The sequence below is a fragment of the Salvelinus fontinalis genome, chromosome 38 (genome assembly GCF_029448725.1).
Source record: "Salvelinus fontinalis isolate EN_2023a chromosome 38, ASM2944872v1, whole genome shotgun sequence".
Lineage (NCBI taxonomy): Eukaryota > Metazoa > Chordata > Actinopteri > Salmoniformes > Salmonidae > Salvelinus > Salvelinus fontinalis.
This window is the reverse complement of record NC_074702.1, coordinates 19,014,346-19,041,924: the sequence shown is the minus strand read 5'-3', so window position 1 is coordinate 19,041,924 and position 27,579 is coordinate 19,014,346. Positions and strand designations below refer to the sequence as shown.

At 44.0% G+C, this 27,579-nt stretch overlaps 1 protein-coding gene across 3 annotated transcripts; it reads right to left on the bottom strand.

The window, feature by feature from the left end:
• Positions 1-1,785: 1,785 nt before the first annotated feature.
• Positions 1,786-27,579, bottom strand: LOC129837364 (FAST kinase domain-containing protein 4-like). Of its 3 annotated transcripts, none has more exons than XM_055903469.1 (11): positions 27,493-27,579; positions 26,366-26,849; positions 25,805-26,125; positions 23,175-23,349; positions 20,048-20,205; positions 19,802-19,912; positions 19,229-19,373; positions 18,822-19,073; positions 18,627-18,738; positions 18,439-18,553; positions 1,786-2,359 (listed from the first exon to the last, which is right to left on the bottom strand). In XM_055903469.1, the coding sequence occupies exons 2-11, from the start codon at positions 26,780-26,782 to the stop codon at positions 2,258-2,260; spliced, it is 1,908 nt and encodes a 635-aa protein (XP_055759444.1). In that variant the 5' UTR covers positions 26,783-26,849; positions 27,493-27,579; the 3' UTR covers positions 1,786-2,257. The 3 variants fall into 3 exon arrangements, with proteins under 3 accessions (XP_055759444.1, XP_055759446.1, XP_055759447.1); XM_055903471.1 differs by having other exon boundaries at positions 26,366-26,842; positions 27,493-27,572; XM_055903472.1 differs by lacking the exon at positions 18,439-18,553 and having other exon boundaries at positions 2,239-2,359.

Below are 27,579 nucleotides of genomic sequence, written 5' to 3'. Positions count from 1 at the left end.
TATCAAGAATATTTCAAGGACAGCTTTTTTCCATCTTCATAACATTGCAAAAATCAGAAACTCTCTGTCCAAAAATGATGCAGGAAAATTAATCCATGCTTTTGTCACTTCTAGATTAGACTACTTCAATGCTCTACTTTCCGGCTACCTGGATAAAGCACTAAATAAACTTCAGTTAGTGCTAAACACTGCTGCTAGAATCTTGACTAGAACCCCAAAATTTTATCATATTACTCCAGTGCTAACCTCTCTACACTGAATTTCTAAGCAAACAGCTGGAGGCAGGGCTTTCTTCTATAAAGCTCAATTTTTATGGAATGGTCTGCCTATCCATCTGAGAGACGCAGACTCGGTCTCGACCTTTAAGTCTTTATTGAAGACTCATATTTTCAGTAGGTCCTATGATTGAGTGTAGTCTGACCCAGGGGTGTGAAAGTGAACGGAAAGGCACTAGAGTGACGAACCGCCCTTGCTGTCTCTGCCTGGCCGGTTCCCCTCTTTCCACTGGGATTCTCTGCCTCTAACCCTATTACGGGGGCTGAGTCACTGGCTTACTGGTGCTCTTCCATGCCGTTTCTAGGAGGGGTGCGTCACTTGAGAGGGTTGAGTCACTGACGTGATCTTCCTGTCCGGGTTGGTGCCCTCCTCGGGTTCGTGCCGTGGGGGAGATCTTTGTGGGCTATACTTGGCCTTGTCTCAGGGTAGTAGGTTGGTGGTTGAATATATCCCTCTAGTGGTGTGGGGGCTGTGCTTTGGCAAAGTGGGTGGGGTTATATCCTACCTGTCTACCTGTCTGGAGGTATCGTCGGACGGGTCCACAGTGTCTCCCGACCTGTCTCAGCCTCCAGTATTTATGCTGCAATAGTTTGTGTCAGGGGGCTAGGGTCAGTCTGTTATATCTGGACTATTTCTCATGTCTCATCCGGTGTCCTGTGTGAATTTAAGTATGCTCCCTCTAATTCTCTCTCCCTTTTCCTCAGTCTTTCTCTCGTTCTTCTCCCCTGAGCCCTAGGACCATGCCTCAGGACAACCTAGCCTGATGACTCCTTGCTGTCCCCAGTCCACCTGGTCATGCTGCTGCTCCAGTTTCAACTGTTCTGCCTGCGGCTATGGAACCCTGACCTGTTCACTGGACATGCTACCTTGTCCCGGACCTGCTGTTTTGTACTCTCTCTCTACTGTACCTCTTGTCTCTAACTCTGAATGATCGGCTATGAAAAGCCAACTTACATTTACTCTTGAGGTGCTGACCTGTTGCACCCTCTCTAACCACTGTGATTATTATTATCTGACCCTGCAGGTTATCTATGAAGGTTTGAACATCTTGGCCATGTTCTGTTATAATCTCCACCCGGCACAGCCAGAAGAGGACTGGTCCCCCCTCATAGCCTGGTTGCTCTCTAGGTTTCTTCTTAGGTTCTGGCCTTTCTAGGGAGTTTTTCCTAGCCACCGTGCCTCTACATCGGCATTGCTTGCTGTTTGGGGTTTTAGGCTAGGTTCCTGTACAGCACTTTGTGATATCGGCTTATGTAAAAAGGGCTTTATAAATACATTTGATTGATTGGCTGGTCTACAAATCACCTTGCATCATGAATAAATACTTATTATTTGTAGATCAGTCAGTCACAATTTACCCGCAATGGATCACAGATTTGATGCTCTCAAACACAACCAATGTTACAGTCATGGAACATTTGTGCCAACATGGGGGACAGTGTGTGGAACACGTATATCGAAATTAAAGCGTAAAATAATTTATTCAATAATAACATCACTCAACAAAGCTCATATTGATAATTTAATTAGACCAATCTATTCACAGGTGATACACAGCTTTTAACATTGATTGGGGCGTTGATTATATGATGCTGCTCTCCATTCTCTTTGACTGAGTGTCACTTAGGGACACATCTCCTTAGCAACAGAGGTCTTTCTTCCCTTGCTTTCTGCTGTAGAGCCCACTCTCTCTTTCTCCCTCTCTGTTTGCTCTCTTCAGCATACAGAACTCTCAGGGGCCGTCTCCATGGTAACATGGAAAGCCCCACGCATCGGCAAGGCAACCAAAGATAAAACGACAAAGACATTTTCCACCAAGCAGCTTGTTTTAAAGTGGGTTGATTAGTGTGTGTGTGTGGTTGTTGTTCAGAGTTGTTTGAGACCAGATTGGTTCTGGTGAGCCGTCCGTGACATCCTGGCTCTCCTCTTTCCAGTCCAGTTGAGTCTAGAACTGAACCAGACTTCTGCTGTTTGGCCTAGTTCACTTCGCCATTTCCTCAGCAATGGCCTTCCCCATCTTATCCTTCACATACGCCACTTTCTGCCAATCAGACTTCAGCTCCAGCCACTCATAGTATGGCACCTAGGGAGGGACAGAAAGTACAGATTCAGGGGTTTGTCTATCAATAATACTCTTTACCTTGCAATACTATAGCTGACATACACCCAGTAGTGTTTTTATGCAAATCGGCTTTGGAGACAATCTAGGTGGTTTTCTCATTTGGGTAAAACTCCATCCTTCGTCTTCTCTCCTCCATGACCCGGAAACTGATAAATTGTCGAGATGTGTGTCAATTCGTTAGTAGGAAGAGTGTCCTCCCCTCCTCAATAGCCACCTTTCATTGAGGATACTCATGTGTATCCTACCACAGAAAAGTTTTGAAATCTGCCACACACCCTTTGAATCAGCTTTTGTTTTGTCAGTGGAGAAAAACATGCACGTTTAAAAACGATATGCTACTTATTATTTTATTTATAAAAAGTCAGAACTACCTAATTTGTTTTGATCACTTTAAACATTTATCTTGCAGACTCTCCTCTATTAACTGACCTTTTTCAAAATAAGGTGAAAGAGGACAGAGGAGAGAGGACACAGGAGGTGGACAAATCTAATTGATAAAAGGCCTATGTCTGAAAGTCTGTCTCAGGTAAGTTCAGTGGCCTAGTTTACCCAGCATGCACCACTGCAGCCCTGAGAGCTCTCAGGCTAACGCAATTGGCCTAGATCAGAGAGAGCGGTAAGATTGGCTAACGCGATTGTCCTAGATGAGAGAGTGCTGGGATTGGCTAAGGAGCTTGGCCTAGATGAGACAGAGCTGCTGCTGCTATTCTCCTGGCTCCTGACTGACTATCATGCCTTTTATAACTGGCATCCTTCAGGGAGACAGAACAGCCTGGCCCTGCATGATGCAGCATTAAATCAGCATTAGATTGTTTTTTATAGCATCATACTATAGCATCATACCAGTATCACTATACTAAGTATTGTGGCAAGGACACTAAAAGGCAGAGTTAATTTATTGAGGAAAACTGTCCAAAAGTTGGAAACAAATATTATGTTGTCACCTAGAGTTCAATTATTGCATTTCCAAGCTATATCACACTATTTAATACGAGTGTACAAAACATTAAGAACACCTGCTCTTGCCATGACAGACTGACCGACCAGATGAAAGCTGTGATCCCTTATTGATGTCACTTGTTAAATCCACTTCAATCAGTGTAGATGAAGGGGAGGAGACAGGTTAAAATAGGATTTTAAGCCTTGAGACATGGATTGTGTACAGTGCATTCGGAAAGTATTCAGACCCCTTGACTTTTTCCACATTTTGTCATGTTACAGCCTTATTCTAAAATGTATTAAATAATTTTATTCCTCACCAATCTATACACAATACACCATCATGACAAAGGGAAAACAGGTTTAGACATTTTTTGCAAATGTATTACAAATAAAAAAACAAAGATATCTTATTTGCATACAGCCTAGTGGTTAAAGCATTGGACTAGTAACCGAAAGGTTGCAAGATTGAATCCCCGAGCTGACAAGGTAAAAATCTGTCATTCTGCCCCCGAACAAGGCAGTTAACTCACTATTCCTAGGCCGTCATTGAAAACAGAATTTGTTCTTAACTGACTCACCAAATTAAATAAAGGTCAATTAAAATGTAAAAAATTCAGACCCCTTGCTATGAGACTCGAAATTGAGCTCAGGTGCATCCTTGAGATGTTTCTACAACTTGATTGGAGTCCACCTGTGGTAAATTCAATAGATTGGACATGATTTGGAAAGGCACACCTGCCTACATAAGGCCCCACAGTTGACAGTGCATGTCAGAGCAAAAACCAAGCCATGAGGTCGAAGGAATTCAAATCCAATTTTATTAGGTCACATGCACTGAATACAACCTTACAGTGAAATGCTTACTTACAAGCCCTTAACCAACAATGCAGTTAAGAAAATACCAACAACAAAAAAGTAAGAGAAAAGAATAACAATAGAGGCTATATACAAGGGGTACCGGTACAGAGTCAATGTGCAGGGGCACATGTGTCGAGGTAATTGAGGTAATACGTACATGTGAGTTATTAAAGTGACTATGCATAGATAATAACAGAGTAGAAGCAGCATAGAAGGTGGGGGGGGGGGGGGGCAATGCAAATAGTCTGGGTAGCCATTTGATTAGCTGTTCAGGAGTCTTATGGCTTGGGGGTAGAAGCGGTTTAAAAGCCTCTTGGACGGTATACGTATTTTACTATATACCGGTATTGGGTTTTTGGTTTACCTTCTATAACGATATTTTTATGTTTGGTTTGTTAAATGTGATACGCCGTGTGTAACATGATTTGTATAGGTTACCCCGCTATTTGAGTCATCCCTCCGCTCTCTCTCTCCATGCTGCTTTCCACACAGACCTAGTCCCACCCCGTCACTCAAGGAGCGCATTTGTTATTGCTTGACCACGAGACACTTTCGTTCAGACTGCGTGGTCAATGCAGCACATGCAACAATGTTGATGACCATGATGTTGTTTCCACTTGGACCGTAATATAAAACCACAAGCGTTCTATAATTACAATATTAGTGTGTTCCTTACATCTGCAAACAGCTAGTTTGTGTTTTCTTAGCAAGTTATGCTAAATCGTGTTCGCCACTAATGCTAGCTAACTAGCTAATAAAAGTACTGAGTCGGGCAAACGTAGCTAGCTAATACAGCCTGATACCAGTGCTGGTGGAGGCCTAAATCAGCATGTTGTTTCTTCAAAAGTACCTTCTATATCAAAGAGGAATAGGCGAAGCATGAATATGTTGGCTACATGAATAAAGATTTAATGTAGCCAAAGAGTACAGGGTCCCCTAGGAAACAAGGAACATCACTTTGGTTCCTACCCAGTCACAACTCGCTAATGGCATTTTCACTCGTTGTCATGTCAAACACTGTATTCAAAGTGCCCACTATTATTTATTTTCTAACTATAGAATTAGAATAAACATTATATTTCCATGATTCCAAAAGTTCACAAGTGTTTTGCTCCAAATCAAAATTGCAACATTTGGTTAAAAATAAGTCCCAGTGTATGTTACCAGCCTCGAAACTGTACCCCTACTACTTGCAGACTTGATGGATCGGTTACTCCCATTGATGTATTGGAAAACCAACCAGGTATGGTCACAGGCCACAGTGCCTTCTCCACTGATCACACTGTCTTCCCCTAACGCTAGCTGCAACACAGTCATTCACGAGGGGTATCTGTCAAAAGCACCCCTTGGGAAAAAGACGTTTAGAAACCTCTTGGTGCAGAATCCGATCCAAGGAGATATTACGATATCTCGACACATTCCATCAGCCAATCTGATTGACCATTCTTTTCATGATTTCGAGCCAGCTGTCTCTGTGAATGAGCAACTTCCCTCCTCCTTGCAGTCGTGCAATACGGTAGTTGAGATGAACTTCTCTTGCCCTACGGGCACTGCGGCCGTCTCAGCAAGAAAAACATTGAAGCGCAGGGTATACTCTGCTTCCGATGATACACCTTCTGCTTTGTGGGGGACTGTCACCCCTTACAATGACACTAATGGCGTCAGTCCAGCAACTGACCCGATGACTCCCACTGGTGAAACATCACAGACCGATATCCTCGTCTCAGTTTGCAGGTACTGAAGAGGTTGCCACACGCGGACGCGGTGGTGACTGACAGACCTCGACAGCCACTGAGGGTGTTGAAGCACAAACACCAGGAGATTTGGTTGAAAGGTTATAGCCATTCTCATAACGCGGCCACTGACAACTCGTACATAGAGTCCGAACTTTTCGTTTGCGCCTCGGATACCAACACCACCTGCTGGTGGGGCGGTCCCGAGACACAAAGGGGGGGAATAGTAGCCCAGACCCCCTTAACGAGGCCGGTCGAGACTATGGACAACACCGTACGAGGCCGCCAGAGCATAAATCAAATCTAGTTGTAAACTCCCTTATGAGAACAGTGAGTAGCAGACAGCCCCTACTGAGGTGTACCACACTGGCCGAAAAAAAAGTCCAGTGGACTTGTCCACCTCCAAAACAAATGGCAACAATAATCATTCCTTGCTATGTGTAGTAGCCATTACAAGACAACTAGTAAAATGCTCAAATCACGTATTCCTGTAGGATAACATTTCAGAATAAATCGGTAGGACAACTGGACCCCTTGAGTACCAGTACCAATACCACAGTCAGCCCAGCAACACTCAGTAAGAGGATTAGTAACCTCACAAGTTAAATTGCTATTGATAATAGCAACATAGGGGTCACTCAGAGTGCAACACGGGGAAGGGAATCTCCATTGCACTCTTCCAATGGTTAACACACGCCACTAATAAATAGAACCCTCCGTTCAGGAGAGAAGTTATTAGAAGTCATGAACCATGATCAGACCACGTACGACTGGTGTAATACTTAGAGTACTTCCGTCATGAGGTTAGCTCCTCCGTGGATAACATAGCTGTGAAGTAGACTTCTTCATACCTACCGCCACTACAATAGTGGAAGACAGTGACTGGTAGTAAAACCACTACAGACTCCCCCGACACCAATTCTGACTGACCTCCAGGCATTGACCTGAAAATTACCTGACTACGTCAGACTCATTCTGAACAAGTTGTAATCTGCCAGGATACTTGGTTTCCTTCCCTTGACATGTGCGCTTGCGTAAGCATAAAACGCACATGCACAACGGGACATCCAATTAGGATTTATGCTAGGATCACTAAAGGGTCCGAGCAAAATACCAGCCTTAGTAAAGTTGAACATTTATTTTGAGGCCTTTAACTCTACAGCACTCACCAGTTCTCAGAAGTCCATAGGTCATCCCTGTAGACTGCCCAAAACTAGTGCCTTACAGCTGTAGACTTATCATTTAGTTATCAACTTAGGATAGTACCCTAAGCAACACCCCGCAAAATTAGGAAAGCCCTAGATATGACATTAGACAATGCCATGATAGGGTCATTTTGCCAAGACCATGGACGTAGATAGAATACAGTATAATTAGATGATTAAGGTGGCTTAACTATATTTTGTTTTGTTTATGCTTTCTTTAATTTTGTTTCATTTTCTTCAGCATGTAGAAAGTGATAGAGCCATAAAACCACTTCCCCATACAACCATCAGTTAGTGCCACAACGCCGCTCATTTGGCAGGAAATGTAATGATATATTTCATGAGTGTGTGTGCGTTGTTAACATCTGTATAAGTTACTGCCAAGATCTTCCAGTCTGGACGACGGGTCCGGAACGGCGATCCCAATCCGGACATCCGCTGCCGAGCCATGGAGCGGACTTCTTCATTTGCAGACACCCTACCCGGGTCAACCTCCAGAGGGGGGACTGCAACAGCGATCACCAACTGGACATCTGCTACCCAGCCTTGGGGCGGACTTTATTCGCATAAACCCTACCCGGGTCGACCACCAGATGGGGACCACAACGATGGTCCACAACCAGGACAACCCACAGTCATTTTTATGTTGGTTTGCAACATGCAGGTTAATCGCAAGATTGAACCCAACATGGAGGGGACTGTCATGACGTTGGCCTATGGGTATGGTTTATGACCCCCCCCCCCCATAAATACCGTTCTCCTCCCCTCTCTCTTGACTCTACAGAGGGACTCTTGAATAGCCTTTGTTAAACAGAGAGTCTGGGAACATCAAACAAGTGGAGGGAAAGGAACCATATTTCGGTAATAGAACCAGTTGAAAATATGCATTGGTACTTAATGAATATGATGTCAGTTCGGTTGTAATCTGAGACATTATGACTGATGACAGAACAACCTAAACTGTATCTGGGAAAGTCTACACATTATAGTTATCAGATTAACATTGAATTGTTGTGCAATTCAAATGTTTAAATATAAAATTATTGGTGAAAAGATGAAATTAAATTTTAGCTTCCAAATGAGAGATTTTGGTTTTCATAAGGTTAGGCCTCTGCTCAGTCAGTGGCCCGCCCCTGTGAAGAGACATGGGTTATAAAACTATGAAACACACCCTTCTCCCTCCACTATATAAGCCCTTGACGAAAATGTAACCTCCTGTTCCGGGTACATTAGGATGACGATCCGATGTCAGAAGGATTCAGATAATAACTACAGAACCAAGCCAACCTCAACTCGAGCGAATGGTATGAACTTTGAACTCTTATTCGCTACAGAAGTGATACCTCCTAGCCGTTGAATTAGTAGTGGCCGCTGTAAACGTGGGCTAGGAAAGGACGGACAGAGTATCCCATCTACCACACAACGACGACACTACAACGTTTCCCGTTCACCACCAGAGACACTCTTCAAAGGACAAAGGACTCTGTTGGGCAACACGGCCTTCCATCTACCACCAACCTATTGAAGCGCAGCTAAGAGTAAGTATTTATTGCATTTTCCTTTTCCAAATGGGTGGTAATTTAGAATGCATAAGATGCTGTATTTACGATAGAGTAGCTGCCTACGGCCCAATAGACAAATCGCTTCTTCCTTTGTTCTTCAGTCTTCCCGCTCTTTCACTCAAACCCAACCCCCTTTTCTTTGGGTAACCAGCTGTCATATCTGTTCCGTCCGCTAGGGACGTTTTCCTTTATGACATAATTTGTAATCAATGTATGGTTCATTCTGTGTATATGTAATTCTGTGTGATTAGTTAGGTATTTAGTAAATAAGTAATTAAACCCAATTTTGTATTGCTGACTCAACTTCTTAGCTAGGGTTCGTGAAGATAACCAAGAATTTACAACTTTCAGATGAGACTGAAATAAGGTGACGATTAATATTGACTGCTATTGATGTAAAATATTACTAGGTCTTTAAGAGTTTATTCGGAAGATAACAGCTCTATAAAACACTCTTTCGTGGTGCCCCAACTTTCTAGTTAATTACATTTACATGATTAGCTTAATCAGGTAATATTAATTACAGAGAAAGGATTTTATAGAATAGCATGTCATATCTCTTAATCTGCATAGCCAAAGACACAACATTATTGGTGCCCCGTGTGAGGAATCTAAAATAGGATGACGCTTTCATTTTGAATCAGCCTGTATAAAATTAAAAAGCAGATTACATAATATACCAAGTTTATTATACACATTATGGGAGTTGGAGACAGAAATTATTGGTGGTGTGTGTGCTGAGGATTCCCCGCCTCAGTGTTGTGTTCTGACGTAGTCCGTGGGTACCGTAAGCGAATACATTTCTGTATGAGGGCTGATAAAGCTAATTATAGAAATCTGAGAAATAGAGCGTTTGGCCAAACGCAGAGCTATTTCTGCCTTGCGTGTTTCAGACGCGTCTAGGCTCGGTCATTATTAATTTCTCGAGCGAGGACAAAGAGCCAGCCAATTGAAATTCAGGAGATATTAGCTTGACCAGCGATAATTATCTCTGTTTCTCCCTTGTCTCCACGCGAGTAGACCACGGTGCAGTTTGTTGTTTGCCGCGTGTTCCGGTTAAAACATCGTCAAAATAACGCAGAAAAGGGTTTGAACATAATATGTTATGAGTAAAACCTTTCCCTTGCCAATGGAATCCTATGTTGTGCATTTTTCATGCATAAAGTAGGATTAGCTTGCACAAGATGCTAAGCTAACAAAGGGAAAATAGCAATTTTGTTTTCTTGTGCCACATTGTAATTCCTCCGCCTTGCGGAACGGAAGTCCCGTCCCGGGAACTTCCGTTTGATTTCAGTGACAGCTGAAGTGTGTGCCAGTACTTTCCTTCAAGAATTATTCAGGTCACACTCAAGTCATTACTTATGATATCCAGATGGATATCTATGTCTTATTCAATTGAACTAATAAGTGAAATTGCCAGATTTACATTCTCAAATGGATCTTTTTAATAATATCCAAATTGATGACTTTTCTAAATAAGACATTGTAAACTTTTTCCAAACTAACCTAGATGAAGCAACTTCAAGGTTATTTAAAGTTTAATTCCCAAATAGCCTATACAGGTTTGATTTATCATTAAATTGATCAATCAGTAAAATTTAGTTTTTGCAAAACAGTAATCCAGTACTGACAGAAGTCCCGCCCCAGCGGGAATCCCATGTGGCTTCGGCCTTAGGGAGAAGTGTCCCACAGTGGTGAATGTTCCCAACATTTGATCTGTTTACACTTTTACACAATGGAGATTGAATGGATTATCGTCTCATTCAATTTAATAAGTTAAATTGTTGAACATACCTTAATGTTCTTCCAATCAAATGAGACACTTTTAAACTTCTCATATTAACCTGGATGAAGCAACCTCTAAGTTTAATTAAAGTTTGTTACCCAGATGGCCTACCCAGGTATGATTAATCATTGGCATTGATTAATTAATTCAATTTGCTTTTGCAAATTCATTCACATCCAACTTCCACATTACTGGTACGGTACTGATGGTACGTCAACATCGATAATAGATTAAACTTGTCTTTGCAGCTTCCAACGAATTCCAAACCTAAACTTTGAAAAAAAAATGGGAATTTTTTCCTCTAAATTCTTCTAATAATGTGCAAGCTATCAAAGGTTGTGGTCACCACTCCTCCGCTAATTAGTGAACCTCCACCCATAAAAGGACTGATCTCTGACCTCAGCAGTGATACCAACCCTAATTATGCCATTACCGAAAAAACAGCCGAAATTGCGAAAGCTCTCCAAAATCAACCATCAAACACAGGCTTTGTGACGGTTCTCTCCACTTTAGCACTTATGTATCGCCATCAAAGGTTGGCATCGGTCCAATACCACAGTGCACAGCTGAAGCACGTGCAAGACATGGCTAACATGAGGGCACAGGTGGAGAGAACTGAGCAACTTTTGACAAAAGCAGGAAATGAAAACATTCTGCTAGTCGAGGAACTGCGTTTGAAATCTGAACAATTAAAAGTAATTGCAAATACTCATGACGATAAACAAGCAAACTCTCCAACAAAATCGATGTCTGCAGGAACAACTCACTTTAGCCAAAACTAAATACGATATAGTCCACTCCAAACTAGATAAATCTGTCGAGTTATGTTATTGAACACAATGACTAAGTTGGATGACAAATCAGCAGAACTCATTGAAGTCGCTGACCAAATGAATGTTGAGAGAACTCGGGTGATGAAGATGGAAATATTGATTTCCAAGCAAGCGGAAGAAATATCATCACTGAATCTCTCGCTCCATACTCAGGACCTCTATCTGCACACCATGACATAAGTTTGAGACCGAAAGGAGCAAGTGTGACACTCACGTATCCAAAATCAGTACTCTAAGCGCTCAAGTGGACTCTACAATGCAGCAGAATACCACCCGTAGGTACCATCTGGAGGAAGTCCAGAATGGTCACGCTCTACAGGGTGACTATCCATCCAAGCAACCGGAGTCCGGTACTCAAAGGAGTGAAGACGATAGGTTTCAGACATTGCCTCCAAGTGTCCCTCAGTCTTCTCCTCTTGGCCATTCGGCACTGAGTAATATGGCGCCTCTTGGCACCATTTTCCCCACAAGATGAAGCAAACCCTCTCCGCCCGCTTGACGCGGAATACCTTGACAAACTCGTCAAGAATTTCCCCACCTTTGACCCCGTTCCAGGTCAGCCAAACGATACTGAGACGTTCCTAGCTGACAGAGGACGCGTTGGGTGGCTATCCAAACGCTACGGGTTCTGACAGGGTTTACCTGTTGAAGCGAACGTCGAATAGACTCGTGACAAGGTTCATTCGCCTACAACAGCAACACGTGCTAAATGACTACTCTAAACTTGCCACAGCTTTGAAATTAGAATACAGTGGTTCTGCGACTCGCAAACACGATAGCTCACTGGCTAACACGGTCAAACAAGCTCGGAACGAACACCCACAAGCGTAAGCTTCGTTCAGCTTACTTTGGCCTACTCACTGAAACAGGAATGGAAGACCTATTACCATTTAAACAAATGTTTCTGTCGAACATGTATCCCACCTTCATTACATACTTGGGCCCTGCAGCCCACGTTGGCTTGACTATCTTACAACTCAGAGAGTTTGCAAGCACAGCTTTAGAGGCATCAATAGCTCGCAATGCTAAGAGCCCTGACCACTCGGTTTTGAAGTTTGACCAGGAGCACTCACTCCAGTTAGAGGGTGCATTGTCAGGTATTGGAGCGTTGAGAGATGACGCACAACGGTTACTACCACGAAACCACGAATCCAATAACCACTGCGGTCGAAATAACTAAAGTAGGTCACCATCAAAACGACTACCGCTACAATCGACCTGTTCGCTACGTTCCTGCACCCAACCCACACAAAGTGTCAGAGCACAAGAGTAACAAAGGGTTGAAAGACGATCAAAACGTAGACCAATGTTCTCCTGAAGTTCCACTACGTGAAGAACTAAAGCGAGAAACATTTGAGAAAAGGGTCAAAGATATGTCACAAGGACTAGTAGACAGGGAATTACCGGACACCAGGTCCGCAGGAATTAACACCCAAAGCAAGGACGTTAAAATTCAAATCTCTCCCGCTCTCACTCGAGACCCTATCCAGGGCCTGCTTGATCAAGAAACAAGCCCACGGGCTTTGTCTATTGACTCTGATACAAAGGTGGTGAAGAAAGACGACGGTGGGTTTGTGCCCATAGGCGACGTTGTTGTCGGCGATGTCTGGTGAGGACCTGCATTACAACAGGCCTACAAGCCCTCAATCCAGCCTCTCTTAGCCTATTGCGGACAGTCTGAACACTGATGGAGGGATTGTGCGTTCCTGGTGTAACTCGGGCAGTTGTTGCCATCCTGTACCTGTCCCGCAGGTGTGATGTTCGGATGTACCGATCCTGTGCAGGTGTTGTTACACATGGCCTGCCACTGCGAGGATGATCAGCTGTCCGCCCGGTCTCCCTGTAGCTCTGTCTTAATGTCTTAAGCGTCTCACAGTACGGACATTGCAAATTATTGTCCTGGCCACATCTACAGTCCTCATGCCTCCTTGCAGCATGCCTAAGGCACGTTCAGGCAGATGAGCAGGGACCCTGGGAATCTTTCTTTTGGTGTTTTTCCAGAGTCAGTAGAAAGGTCTCTTTAGTGTCCTACGTTTGTGGTTAACTGTCACCTTAATTGCCTACCATCTGTAAGCTGTTAGTGTCTTAAGGACCGTTCCACAGGTGCATGTTCATTAATTGTTTATGGTTCATTGAACAAGCATGGGAAACTGTTCAAACCCTTTACAATGAAGATCTGTGAAGTTATTTGGATTTTTACGAATTATCGTTGAAAGACAGGGTCCTGAAAAAGGGACGTTTATATGTGTTGCCCCCCTAGGGTCACACACTACTCATAAAGCAAATGTAGAATTTATATTAATCAAAAACATAAAATACCGTCAAATAGCATCATACATTTGAAAAATACCATATATGATGAGATGATATTTTGTGCATATCGCCTAGCTCTTTTTATTTAATCAGGTAGGCCAGTTGAGAACAAATTCTCATTTACAACTGCGACCTGGCCAAGATAAAGCAAAGCAGTGCGTCAAAAACAACAGAGTTACACATGGAATAAACAAACGTACAGTCAATAACACAATAGAAAATGCACTTGGACCTAGATTTGGCGCTCCAGTACCGCTTGCCGTGCGGAAGCAGAGAGAACAGTCTATGACGACTCGGGTGACTGGAGTCTGACAATTTTTAGGGCCTTCCTCTGACACCGCCTGGTATAGAGGTCCTGGATGGCAGGAAGATTGGACAGGTGATGTACTGGGCCGTACGCACTACCCTCTGTAGTGCCTTGCGGTCGGAGGCCGAGCAGTTGCCATACCAGGCAGTGATGCAACCAGTCAGGATGCTCTCGATGGTGCAGCTGTAAAACCTCTTCAGGATCTGAGGACCCATGCCAAATCTTTTCAGTCTCCCGAGGGGTAATAGGTTTTGCCCTCTTCACGACTGTCTTGGTGTGCTTGGACCATATTAGTTTGTTGGTGATGTGGACGCCAAGGAACTTGGAAGCTCTCAACCTGCTCCACTGCAGCCCCGTCGATGAGAATGTGGACATGCTCGGCCCTCCTTTTCCTGTAGTCCACAATCATCTCCTTTGTCTTGAGGTTGGTGTCCTTGCACCACACGGTCAGGTCTCCGACCTCGTCCGTATAGGCTGTCTCATCGTTGTCGGTGATGTCGTGGAAAATTGCGAGATTATGTTTTAGTTCTTGTAAAATTATATTATAATCTTTGTATTGCATTAGAATGGTTGTTTTATTCGACTATTGTGTGTGTGTGTGTGTTCCACGGAGGATGGGCCTCTATGAGATATCACTGACAGAGGAGATTTACGATGTCTTTGGCCAATAAAGCCTAAAGAGCATTCCAGATGGATGAGGTAATGTTTTGGTACTATGAATTACCAGGAACGAGATTAGAACCACGTCTTAGAGACCAAACTGAACGATAATTTATAGCTAACGCTATCTGGCTATGGGATACTTCTTTCTAAAGTAAAGGCCCTTTGTGAAGAGTTCCTGAGATCTGTGGTTCATCATGCGAGTTGAGGGGGGTGTATCTTGGCTATAAAAGATCTTGGTATTCTTTTGTAGGCACTCTCAGAATTCATTATAGACACTGAATTGATCTGAGAGTCAAAGGGCGATATTAAAGCTCACATATTAAAGATGACATTTAAGTATAACTCTGACTGGTGTGTGGTTTATAACTCTCCTCATTTGGTAATACAGGAAATTGCCACGACAGTGATCAGGCCTACTGTTGTGTCGTCAGAAAACTTAATGGTGGTGTTGGAGTCATGCCTGGCCGTGCAGTCATGAGTGAACAGGGAGTACAGAAGGGGACTGAGCACGCACCCGAGGGGCCCCCGTGTTGAGGATGAGCGTGGCGGACGTATTGTTATCTACCCTTACCACCTGGGGGCGGCCCGTCAGGAAGTACAGGATCCAGTTGCAGAGGGAGGTGTTTAGTCCCAGAGTCCTTAACTTAGTGATGAGCTTTGAGAGCACTACGGTGTTGAACGCTGAGCTGTAGTCAATGAATAGCATTCTCACATAGATGTTCCTTTTGTCCAGGTGGGAGAGGGCAGTGTGGAGTGCAATAGAGATTGCATCATCTGTGGATCTTTTGGTGCAGTATACAAATTGGAGTGGATCTAGTGTCTGGGATAATGGTGTTGTGAGCCATAACCAGCTTTTCAAAGCACTTCATGGCTACAGACGTTAGTGCTAGGGGTCGGTAGTCTTTTTGACAGGTTACCTTTGTGTTCTTCGGCACAGGGACTATGGTGGTCTGCTTGAAACATTTTGGTATTACAGACTGACAGGGAGAGGTTGAAAATGTCAGTGAAGACACTTGCCAGTTGGTCAGCTCATCCTCGGAGTACACGTTCTGGTAATCCCTCTGGTCCAGCGGCCTTGTGAATGTTGACCTGTTTAAAAGGTCTTACATCTCCTGCAGAGAATGTGATCACACAGTCGTCCAGAACAGCTGATGCTCTCATGCATGTTTCAGTGTTACTTGCCTCGAAGCAAGCATAAAAGTTATTTAGCTCGTCTGGTAGGCTCGTGTCACTGGGCAGCTCTCGGCTGTGCTTCCCTTCCTAGTCTGTAATAGTTTGCAAGCCCTGCCACATCCGACAAGCGTCGGAGCCTGTGTAGTACGATTCAATCTTAGTCCTGTATTGACGCTTTGCCTGTTTGATGGTTCGTCAGAGGGCATAGCGGGATTTATTATAAGCTTCCCGCTCCTTGAAAGCGGCAGCTTTACCCTTTAGCCCAGTGCGAATCCATGGCTTCAGGTTGGGGTATGTACGTACAGTCACTGTGGTGATGACGTCCTCGATGCACTTATTGATAAAGCCAGTGACTGATGTGATGTAATCCTCAGTGCCATCGAAAGAATCCCGGAACATATTCCAGTCGTATTCCAACATATTCCTGTAGTTTAGCATCTGCTAAATCTGCTTTTTTTAATAGTCACTGGTGCTTCCTGCTTTAATTTTTGCTTGTAAGCAGGAATCAGGAGGATGATCAGTTTTGCCAAATGGAGGGCGAGGGAGAGCTTTGTGAGAGCTTTTGTTGCACATTTAACATGCTGATATAAATTAGTCTTGTCCGTAGAGCTCCGAGACAGGATTGTGTTGAGGCACAGATCTGGGGAAGGGTACCAAAAATGTCTGTAGCATTGAAGGTCCCCAAGTACACAGTGGCTTCCATCATTCTTGAATGGAAGAAGTTTGTAACCACCAAGACTCTTCTTAGAGCTGGCCACCCGGCCAAACTGCGCAATTGGGGGAGAAGGGCCTTGTTCAGGCAGGTGACCAAGAACCAGATGGTTACTCTGACAGAGCTGCAGAGTTCCTCTGTGGAGATGGGAGAACCTTCCAGAAAGACAACCATCTCTGCAGCACTCCACCAATCAGGCCTTTATGGTAGAGTGGCCAGATGGAAGCCACTCCTCAGTAAAAATGGACATGACAGCAAGCTTGGAGTTTGCCAAAAGGCACCTAACAGACCATCAGAAACATGATTCGCTGGTCTGATGAAACCAAGATGAAACTCAATGGCCTGAATGCCAAGTGTCACGTCTGGAGGAAACCTAGCACCATCCCTACGGTGAAGCATGGTGGTGGCAGCATCATGCTTTGGGGATGTTTTTCAGCGGCAGGGACTGGGAGACTAGTCAGGATCCCAGGAAAGTTGAACGCAAAGTACAGAGAGAGATCCATGATAAAAACCTTCTCCAGAGCGCCTAGGACCTCAAAATGGGGAGAAGGTTCATCTTCCAACCGGACAATGACCCTAAGTACATAGCCAAGACAACGCAGGAGTGGTTTTGGGACAAGTCTCTGAATGTCCTTGTGTGACCTAGCCATAGCCTGGACTTAAACCCGATCTAACATCTCTGGAGACACCTGAAAATAGCTGTGCAGCGACGTTCCCCAATCCAACCTGACAGAGCTTGAGAGAATCTGCAGAGAAGAATCGGAGAAACTCCCCAAATACAGGTGTGCCAAACTTGTAGCGTCATACCCAAGAAGACTCAAGGCTGTAATCGCTACCAAAGGTACTTCAACAAGGGTCTGAATACTTATGTAAATGTGATATTTCAGTTTATTTTAAATAAATTAGCAACTATTTCTAAAAATCTGTTTTTATGGGGTATTGTGTGTAGATTGATGAGGTAAACACATTTTAATCCATTTTAGAATAAGGCTGTAACATAACAAAATGTGAAAAAGTCAAGGGGTCTGAATACTTTCCGAATGCCCTGTATGTGTGCCATTCAAAGGGTAAATGGGCAAGAGAAAACATTTCAGTGCCTTTGAATGGGGTATGGTAGTAGGTGCCAGGTGCACCGATTTGTGTGTCAAGAACTGCAACGCTGCTGGGTTTTTCGCACTCAATGTGTATCAAGAATGGTTCACTAACCAAAGGACACCCAGCCAACATGACACAACTGTGTGAAGCATTGGAGTCAACCTTGGCCAGCATCCCTGTGGAACACTTTTGACACCTCGTAGAGTCCATGACCTGACGAATTGAGGCTGTTCTGAGGGCAAAAGGGGGGGTGCAACTCAATATGAAGAAGGTGTCCTTATTGTTTTGTATACTCAGTTTATACGGCAGTTTTTAAAAAGGACAATAGAGTATAGTTGGCTTCGTGTTTTCTTTTTGCCATGGAATAGAGTAGTGTGTTATACTGACAACCCTATTAGCCACACAAAGAGCTTGTCGTTCTCATAGTCTGTTAATCAAAGGAGGTGATGAGTTAATTTGCTGAAGTGGAAAGACTGAGACGAGCATCTCACACATTCCCTATGTAACAACTCTGAGGCACATGCTAAGGGGATGTGCTATGAACCACACCTAGACATCTACAGTGGCTGGGAGTCAATTCCCTTTTAACTTCAGAAGACTGCTGTACTGTGCGTGTGTTACTTTGAGGCAATGAGCTTCAAGCAGTGTAATGCAGTAATGCTGTGTCCATCCCGGTCTACCTGATCTCTCCCAGGAAAGAGGCTTGTTCTGGTGATTACACCCAAGAGTGTCTGGCCTGGGGTGGAGAGTATGCTGTGGTTAGGGTTTGTGTGTGTGCGATAGACAGTTACTGTCATATTGACTGCCAGAACGTCTCTTTCAGTCCACCTCCATCACTCCCTCGTCATCCCTCCATACCTCTACAAGGATAAAGCCAGCCAGTTTGAGATGCCGTCTCATCATGGTGAATCGTCCCAGCAGATCTTTACTCCTGGAACCATAGTTAGGAAACTCCCAAGTCAAGAACGCTAACCTGCAAAGAGGAGGACTGTCAGAACACATGCACACACACAGACACGCACACACACAGACCCTTCTTCCCTCACCTGCATGCCCCCTCAGGTAGGGGCTTGGCTCCGCCTCCTCCAGGCAGGTGAGGGGCTGTCAGGGTTACCAGGTCCATTGGCTTATTTTCACTGTCCACCACCAGCTCTCCATCTGATAGGACACAACAAGTCAGTCACCTGTTGTTCCAGCCTTACAGTGTTAATGTGTGTGTGTGTGTGTGCGCATGTATTCACCTATGGTCCAGCCGTATACAGTGTTGACCCCGGTACGTAGGGCCTCTGCTTTCCCCCCCACCAGATTATCCAGGGCCCCCTTCAGCCCAGTCTGTAGAGGGGAGAGGGGGGAGTCCTGGCCCAGGGTGGAGGGAAGCAACATGGCCTCTGTAGGCAGGGTGGAGGACAGAGACTCTGGGTGTTCTAACTGGAAGGTAGCAATGATGTGGAGGAGCTTCAGGCGATAGTTTTCCACTCGAGACAGACTGCCTTCTGTGAAACAACAATATAGCAACGCAACATCAAATCAGCAGAATCACCCAAGTCTGTACAGCTGAGAATGCACAGGGCTATGAACCCAGACCACATGAACATCGGTCCTCTGCTGCCATCTCCTGGGGTGGACCAGTACTAGAGTGTGTGTTTACCTGAGAGTTTGGCAACATGCGTGTGTTGGTTGAGGGCTGTGATGTGCTGGGGCTTGGCCTGCTGTAACACACACAGAGACCACACCACGTCTGTCTGCAGGAACGCCTCCAGGCTGGGGAGAACACCCTCCAGGGCAGAGTGGACCTACATACACACAGGAGGAGACAGTTGACAAACACGGACTACATTCTGGGAAGGTACTCTAGCCAAAAGCCTCTTCCCCTCATCAGCCAAAGTTGATAGAACTGTCATGTGCAGCACTGACATGACTCTACATGACTGAGAACCCAGTCTGTTCTACACAATATTTATCCTTGAGTATCCAGGCTGCATCACATCCGGCCATGATTGGGAGTCCCATAGGGCGGCAGACAATTGGCCCAGCACCGTCCGGGTCTGGCCGGGGTAGGCAGTCATTGTAAATGAGAATTTGTTCTTAACTGACTTACCTGACTAGTTAAATAAAGGTTAAATAAATTAAAATAAATAAAGGGCGTTCTACAAGGTAAGGTAAATAAAGAAACAAATCGGTAAGGTAAATAAAGAAACAAATCGCTACTCTCATTGTTTACCTTCTTGTAGAACTCCTCCCCCTTGCTGGGCTGGAAGTTGAGCCTGGCCAGTGACATGAGCAGGTTACAAAGCTGCAGTGTGCTGTACTTCTGACTGTTCACGCTGTAGTGCTGAATAGTTTTTTAAAAATCAAACAAAGGAAGAAAATAAGAGGATGAGTTTAAGCAATATTTGTTAATCAAGAGGGCTAGGGGATGATCCAATCAGTTTAAGACGTGTTTAGAAGTGTCTGAGTGTGTGCGGACCTCAGCGAATGCCTCAAACAATGGGAGATGGAGCCACTTGAGGAAGGCTAGTGATTTGGCGCAGCGAGTAACATCGGCAGAACTAATCTCTGGCATTCTGGGTAACAACTCGGCTGCCAATCGCTGGAAGACCTGGGAGTGGTGGAAATTCAACTTCCCTGAGAGAGAGGAGAGAGGAGAGAGGAGAGAGAGAGAGAGAGAGAGAGAGAGAGAGAATTTAAGCCCCCATGCAGTCTTTGTAATTTTATTTTGAAATTATCATTGTATTTCTAATAAATCACTGTGTTCAATTATAGAAAATATTTTTTATAATTTATTTCCCTGAACCTCCTTTGGCCCCTGAAATGATGTCTGATTGTGTGGGCATTAGGAAGAATTAAGATATTTACATACACAGCCCTGATTGGCTGATAGGATGGTCTAGAGTCCACCACTTACCCAGATGAACAGTCATTGGTCTATTATATTAAGATCATGATGTGGGCCAAAAGTTCCATCCCACCTGAACAGGCTGAAATTCCAGGGGCCTCATCAACCGTGCGTACATTTCTTACTCAATTCTGGCGTACTTGGAGATTCTAGGATTTGCGTGCACCTCAAAATTGTTGGTATTTATTAAACTGTCACAGGCAAGCAACATATACACGTTTTCATTCACATATATTTATATAAAATCATTGAACACTTATATAATGGTGCAGGAGAGGATGGCTCCTAACCAACTGTGCTATTTAGTTAGTTTTATTGCATTGTTTGTAACTTATTTTGTACATAAAGTTGCTGCTACCGTCTCTTATGACCAGAATGAGCTTCTGGACATCAGAACAGTAATTACTCTCCTCAAACTGGACAAAGATTTTTTCTTTAATGAGTCCGACCCGAAGGATATACTGCTTCCCCGAGACCAGGCCCAAATCCCCGTAATTCGCGTGAAGACGGAAATACAGGGGGCGAAGGTCGGGGTGCCTTGTGAGGATTCGTAGGTGAGTTAGTAAATCGCCACTACCATTGGTTCTATTGGCCAACGTGCAATCACTGGAAAACAAACTGGATGATCTACGGTCGAGACTCTCCTACTAATGGGACATTACATATTTTTTAATATCTTATGTTTCACCGAGTCGTGGCTGAACAACGACACTGATAATATAGAGCTGGCTAGGTTTTCCGTGCATCGGCAGGAAACAGCAGCTACGTCTCGTAAGATGAGGGGTGGGTGTGTGTGTCTATTTGTCAATAAAAGCTGGTGTGCAATGTCTAATATTAAAGAAGTCTCAAGGTACTGCTTGCCTGAGGTAGAGTACCTCATAATAGGCTGTAGACCACACTATCTATATTATTTGTAGCTGTCTATTTACCGCCACAAACCGATGCTGGCACTATGATCGCACTCAACAAGCTTTATAAGGCCATAAGCAAACAAGAAAATGCTCATGCAGAAGCGGTACTTCTAGTGTCCGAGGACTTTAATGCAGGCAAACTTAAATCTGTTTACATTATTTCTACCAGCATGTCACAAAAATATCTCTAGACTACCTTTACTGCACACACAGAAACGCATACAAAGCTCTCCTTAGCAAACCATTTGGCAAATCTGACCTTAATTCTATCCTCCTGATTAGTGCTTACTAGCAAAAACTAAAGTAGGAAGTACCAGTGACTTGTTTAATATGGCAGTGGTTAGATTACGCGGATGCTATGCTACAGTACTATTTTGCTAGCACAGACTGGAATATGTTCCATGATTCATCCAATGCCATTGAGGAGTATACCACCTCAGTCACCGGCTTCATTAATAAGTGCATTGACAAAATCATCCTCACAGTGACGTACATTTATTTATTTAACTAGGCAAGTCAGTTAAGAACAAATTCTTATTTACAATGACGGCCAAACCCGGATGACGCTGTGCCATGTGGCCACCCTATGGGACTCCCAATCACGGCCGGTTGTGATACCCTGGTTCGAATCAGTGTCTGTAGTGACGCCTCAAGCACTGAGATGCAGTGCCTTAGACCGCTGTGCCACTCGGGAACCCAATCAGAAGCCATGGATTACAGGCAACATCCGCACTGCGCTCAAGGCTAGAGATCCCGCGTTCAAGGAGCGGGACACTAATTCAGATGCTTATAAGAAATCCCGCTATGCCCATGCAACTCTTCCCTGATAAAATCTGAGATTTTTCCCCCAAGTTCTGATTTATATTTTGATTTAATTGTTCATAGAGAACCAACGGAATTGGATGTTCGGAGTCCATATCAATGCTTAAATCACATCAGAAGAAATTTGCGGTGGAGCAAGTGAAAATTGCATGTACTTTCAGAATTGTTTGCCGAGTTACTCATGTGTGAACCACTAGAAGTTGTGTGCACGCATGGTTTTAAATTTGTATGGATGCACACTTTCCCATCAAGCTCAAAATGGATAAATACCAGCCTTTATGGGAAAACTGGCGCACGCAGGGTTTAGAGTCCTTTTTTTGTGCACGCACCTTGATAATTTAGGGCACAGGCATTTTTTTTTTCAAACAACTCTTACACAAAAAGAGCATATCATCATTTTCACAATTACAGTGTGCTATTTTGACCTCAGTGTGAAAATATCATTAAAAAACTGGGGGGGAATCACATTAACTGCACTGCACCTTTAAATCTGTTGGAATACAGAAAAATTCAAAGCTGAAATATCAGTTGACCGCAGGTAGTTTGTTGTTAGGTAGATTGTTAACAAAGATGAATAACAATGGTACCAGCATTCAACCCTGTGGCACATCCTTTTACATCTCCAGATTATGTGTGTGTATATATATATATAATTACTGCTGAGCAATTAAGACATTTCGGTTATTGTTCAGTTTTTAAACAACTTTTTGACCTACAGTGATTAAATTATTTGAATTCCATTTCGTTCAGTTTTTTTCTGTGAGCTCAATGCGCACATTGCACAGTTTCTCTAGAGAAAAAAAAAAACAGTATGCCTTTTTTACTTTGAAGAACTAAACATTATTGATTTTGGCAGACAGCATAGGCAGCACCTTTATGGAGATGAAATGAAATAATAAAATCAAAATAAAGCAAATGTAATATACACAACAACTGAAATATTTTAGTCAAGTGTGTGTGTGTACCATATGCGTAGGCGAGGTCCAACAGTAGCGGTGTGGAAAGGTCTGTTGAGGGTTTCTGTAGGAGGTAGTAGGACAGAGCTCTGAGCAGAGGCACTGAACGGCGTCCCTGAGACGCCAGAGACACAGACACCCTGCGGATATCCTCCGTCCCAAACCCTTCAGCTAGCTCTAACGCCTGGGGTGGGAACAGAGAGAGGGGGGAGACAGAGAGAAAAGAAAAGGAGTGTTGGTTGAGAGATTTTTTGATGGTGGCAATTACAGTTCCACTCCACTATATACATACAGTTGAAGTCGGAAGTTTACATACACTTAGGTTGGAGTCATTAAAACTCGTTTTTCAACTAGTCCACACATTTCTCGTTAACAAACTATAGTTTTGGCAAAGTCAGTTAGGACATCTAACATCTAATCATAGATACCTTATGTAAATAAGTATTCAGACCCTTTGCTAAGACTCGAAATTGAGCTCAGGTGCATCCTTGAGATGTTTCTACAACTTGATTGGAGTCCACCTGTGGTAAATTCAATTGATTGGACATGATTTGGAAAGGCACACGCCTGTCTATATAAGGTCCCACAGTTGACAGTGCACGTAAGAGCAAAAACCAAGCCATGAGGTCTAAGGAATTGTCCGTAGAGCTCTGAGACAAGATTGTGTTAAGGCACAGATCTGGGGAAGGGTACCAAAATGTCTGCAGCATTGAAGGTCTCCAAGTACACAGTGGCCTCCATCATTCTTAAATGGAAGTAGTATGGAACCACCAAGACTCTTCCTAGAGCTGGCTGTCCGGCCAAACTAAGCAATCGGGGGAATGAGGGCCTCGATCAGGGAGGTGACCAAGAACCCAATGGTCACTGACAGAGCTCCAGAGTTCCTCTGTGGAGATGGGAGAACCTTCCAGAAGGACAACCATCTCTGCAGCCCTCCACCAATCAGGCCTTTATGGTAGACAGAAACCACTCAGCACATGACAGCTCGCTTGGAGTTGCCAAAAAGCACCTAAAGACTCTCAGACCATGAGAAACAAGATTCTCTGGTCTCATGAAACCAAGATTGAACTCTTTGACCTGAATGCCAAGCATCCCGTCTGGTGAAGCATGGTTGTGGCAGCATCACGCTGTGGTTTTTCTGCGCCAGGGATAAGCAGACTAGTCAGGATCTAGGCAAAGATGAACAGAGCAAAGTACAGAGAGATCCTTAATGAAAACTTGCTCCTGAGCGCTCAGGACCTCAGACTGGGGCAAAGGTTCACATTCCAACAGGACAACGACCCTAAGCACACAGCCAAGACAACGCAGGAGTGGCTTCGGGATAATTCTCTGAATGTCCTTGAGTGGCCCAGCCAGAACCCGGACATGAACCCTATCGAACATCTCTGGAGACCTGAAAATAGCTGTGCAGCAATGCTCCCCATTCAACCTGACAGAGCTTAACAGGATCTGCAGAGAAGAATCGGAGAAACTCCCCAAATACACATGCACCAAGCTTGTAGCGTCATACCCAAGAAGAATCGAGGCTGTAGTCGCTGCCAAAGGTGCTTCAACAAAGTACTAAGTAAAGGGTCTGAATATTTATGTAAATGTGATATTAAGAACTTGTAAGTAAGCATTTCACGGTAAGGTTGTATTCGGCGCAAATGACAAATAACTTTTTATTTGATATTTCAGTTTATTTTTTTTAAATTATCAAAAATGTCTAAATCTGTTTTTGCTTTGTTATTGTGTGCAGATTGATGAGGGGGAAAAAACGATTTAATACATTTTAGAATAAAGCAGTAACGTAACAAAATGTGGAAAAAGAGGTCTGAATACTTTGTTCAATTTTATTGTTATATTACATTGTTTTTTTACTATAATATAGGTGTCTTGACTGTGATTCGGGAAATAAGAGCATCTTGTCTGCTAAATTAACAAGCAAGCCTATGCCATTGCACAGCCATATGTTTCTACAAGCAAGCGCCACTGCTCAGGTTAATGCCTTTTTGAAGATCATGTTCCACAATATAATATAACCAGTTGATATTAAGGTTTCAATAAATTAATCTTAAATGGCACTTGCTCTTTTATTGACTGAATACTGTGTATATGGGGCAATTTAGCAATTAGGATTTGTTATCTGTAATGGTTATGATACATTTGGCATTGTCGAGCACTGTTTGCATTGGCCTAGAGATAAATGTGCACATTTCTTTCCAGTGCGGTTCTTGTGTTCTAAAAATATATAATTTTTAAATTAATTTGAGTACTCAGAAAATAAATAGAGTATTCGACCAGTCAAAAAATGGCAAATGCCCATCCCTAATCATTGCATGCAAGGAATATGGTGACAAATCGTTTATTAAAGTAGTCAAGTTTAGTACTAAGTCAATTTGTCCAAATATTTATAACTTTTTCAAATGGAGGGACTAGATACATAAGGTGCTTCATTTCTAAACAGTAAAACATATGTATGAAAATACCTTGAAATAAAAGCTAACATTCTTTCCTGTCGCCTAATCTGAAACATTCTGTCTCAAATCTAAAATGCTGGAGTATAGCGACAATTTAAATGTATTTTTATTCACTGTCCAAACACATTTTTGATAACTTAGTATGTGTAGTGTGGGGGTAGATGTAAAGGTACTTGTTACCTTATCCTCCAGTCTGTCCATCAGTGCAGGACTGAGGTGTCCAGCCCTAGCCATCAGGGTACTGACTGTTCTAGCGTCAGCGATCTCCGTCCAGCGGAGCTCCAGCTGTTTCAGCGCTGCACTCACCAGCGACACCTCCATCTGACCCTTCCGCCCTGCTCCCCAGTCTGCCAGGAAAGCCAGCTGTTTGTAGGAGAGTCTGCGTACACGCCACAGCACCTCTGTCTGGATGGAGCATTGTACTGCAGCTGTAGGAGGAACACCCAGAGCAGAGAGGGAGCGCAGCAGAGAGACCAGCGTACCATTCCACACTGACGCTACCTGGGGGAAGAGATACACGCACACACAGTCAATTTACACACACTCAAAGAAACTCTCAGAGAGCACCGGAAGTTTTAGTGAATATTTTGAGCCGCCTCTGCCCTAACTGTAACCTGCCCCATGTCTCTTGCTTTCATCACTCCTTACCCATCTTCATCCCCTCTCAACCCTCCACTTATCTACCCTCACATTTCCTCATCCTACCAGTCCCCCGACCCTTCTTACAACACCCTCTCCTACCTGTGCAGTAACAGTGTCCATTATGTCTAGCAGTCTGGGATCATTCAGCAGCTCAAATTGGTCCATTTTAGCCCCACCTTTCTCTCTCCCAGCCAATCTGACAAGCTGAACCAGAGCCTTAGCTGCCTGATTGGCCTTTCCTCCTTGTGCCGCCCACGCCTGCAGGACATCCTGTGGAGATTGGGCTCTCTCTAAGAGCTCATCCAGCTGGGTGCGTTTGGGCTCGATGGGATACTCCTCTTTCACCAAACTCCTTCCCTCACATAGCCCTCTTAACACAGGCTGCCGCCAGGCCTGGGCCCACAGTGGCTCTGCTGGCCCAACCGCAGGGGTAGGCAGGCGGGCAGCGGTGGCTGAGGCCTGGCGGGGGACCCTGGGGAGGAGACGGGCACATCGGCCCAGCACACGGCTGGTCATGGAGGAAGAGAGAGCAGCAGCGAGACACGTATTCACAACACAGCAGCCAGAGTCACCATGCTAACACCTGAGAACGAGCAATAGAGAGAGAGAGAGAGAGAGAGAGAGAGAGAGAGAGAGAGAGAGAGAGAGAGAGAGAGAGAGAGAGTGTTAATTCAAGAAAGTGAATATCACTCAGTGGTTCTCATTCTTTTTTTGGTTCCTGAACCTACGATCACATGTTGCTATGCCCAAACAACACCTTCATGTACAACTTTATGATAAGGACTATATGTTCTTATTCTCCGTAGTCTGCCGGTCATGGACTGCTGTCAACAAGCTTAGCCAAGCTATCTTGAGACGCTTTAGCAATTAGTAACAGTAACGCAGGGATTGTGTGTTGTGTAACATAACAGTGTCAACAATCGTGTAGCCTGTACTACTACAAACAAAACATTTGCAGGAAACCAATGAATAGACATGGTTGTGGCAACTAGTTATAGTGAACTGAGCTGAATTAACGTCACTAGTAACATTTCAGTCTCAAAAGCTGAGCTGCCATCAAGCGTATTCTGACCTTGCCGACTAGGGTTTCTGCCGTTCTAGCTATTAGAATTATGAAACTCAGACTGGCAACATTCTCTGCATTCACAACTACACCTGTGACAGGTCTTAGGTAGACATATAAATACATGTAGCTGCCATTTCTATCTTTAAAGGACTGTTCTTACCTTGATAAATAAGATAGAAAGTGGTAGAAGACGAAGGCGACATTCACATGGAGCTATCAGCAATAGTCGCAAGAAAATGACCTCAAA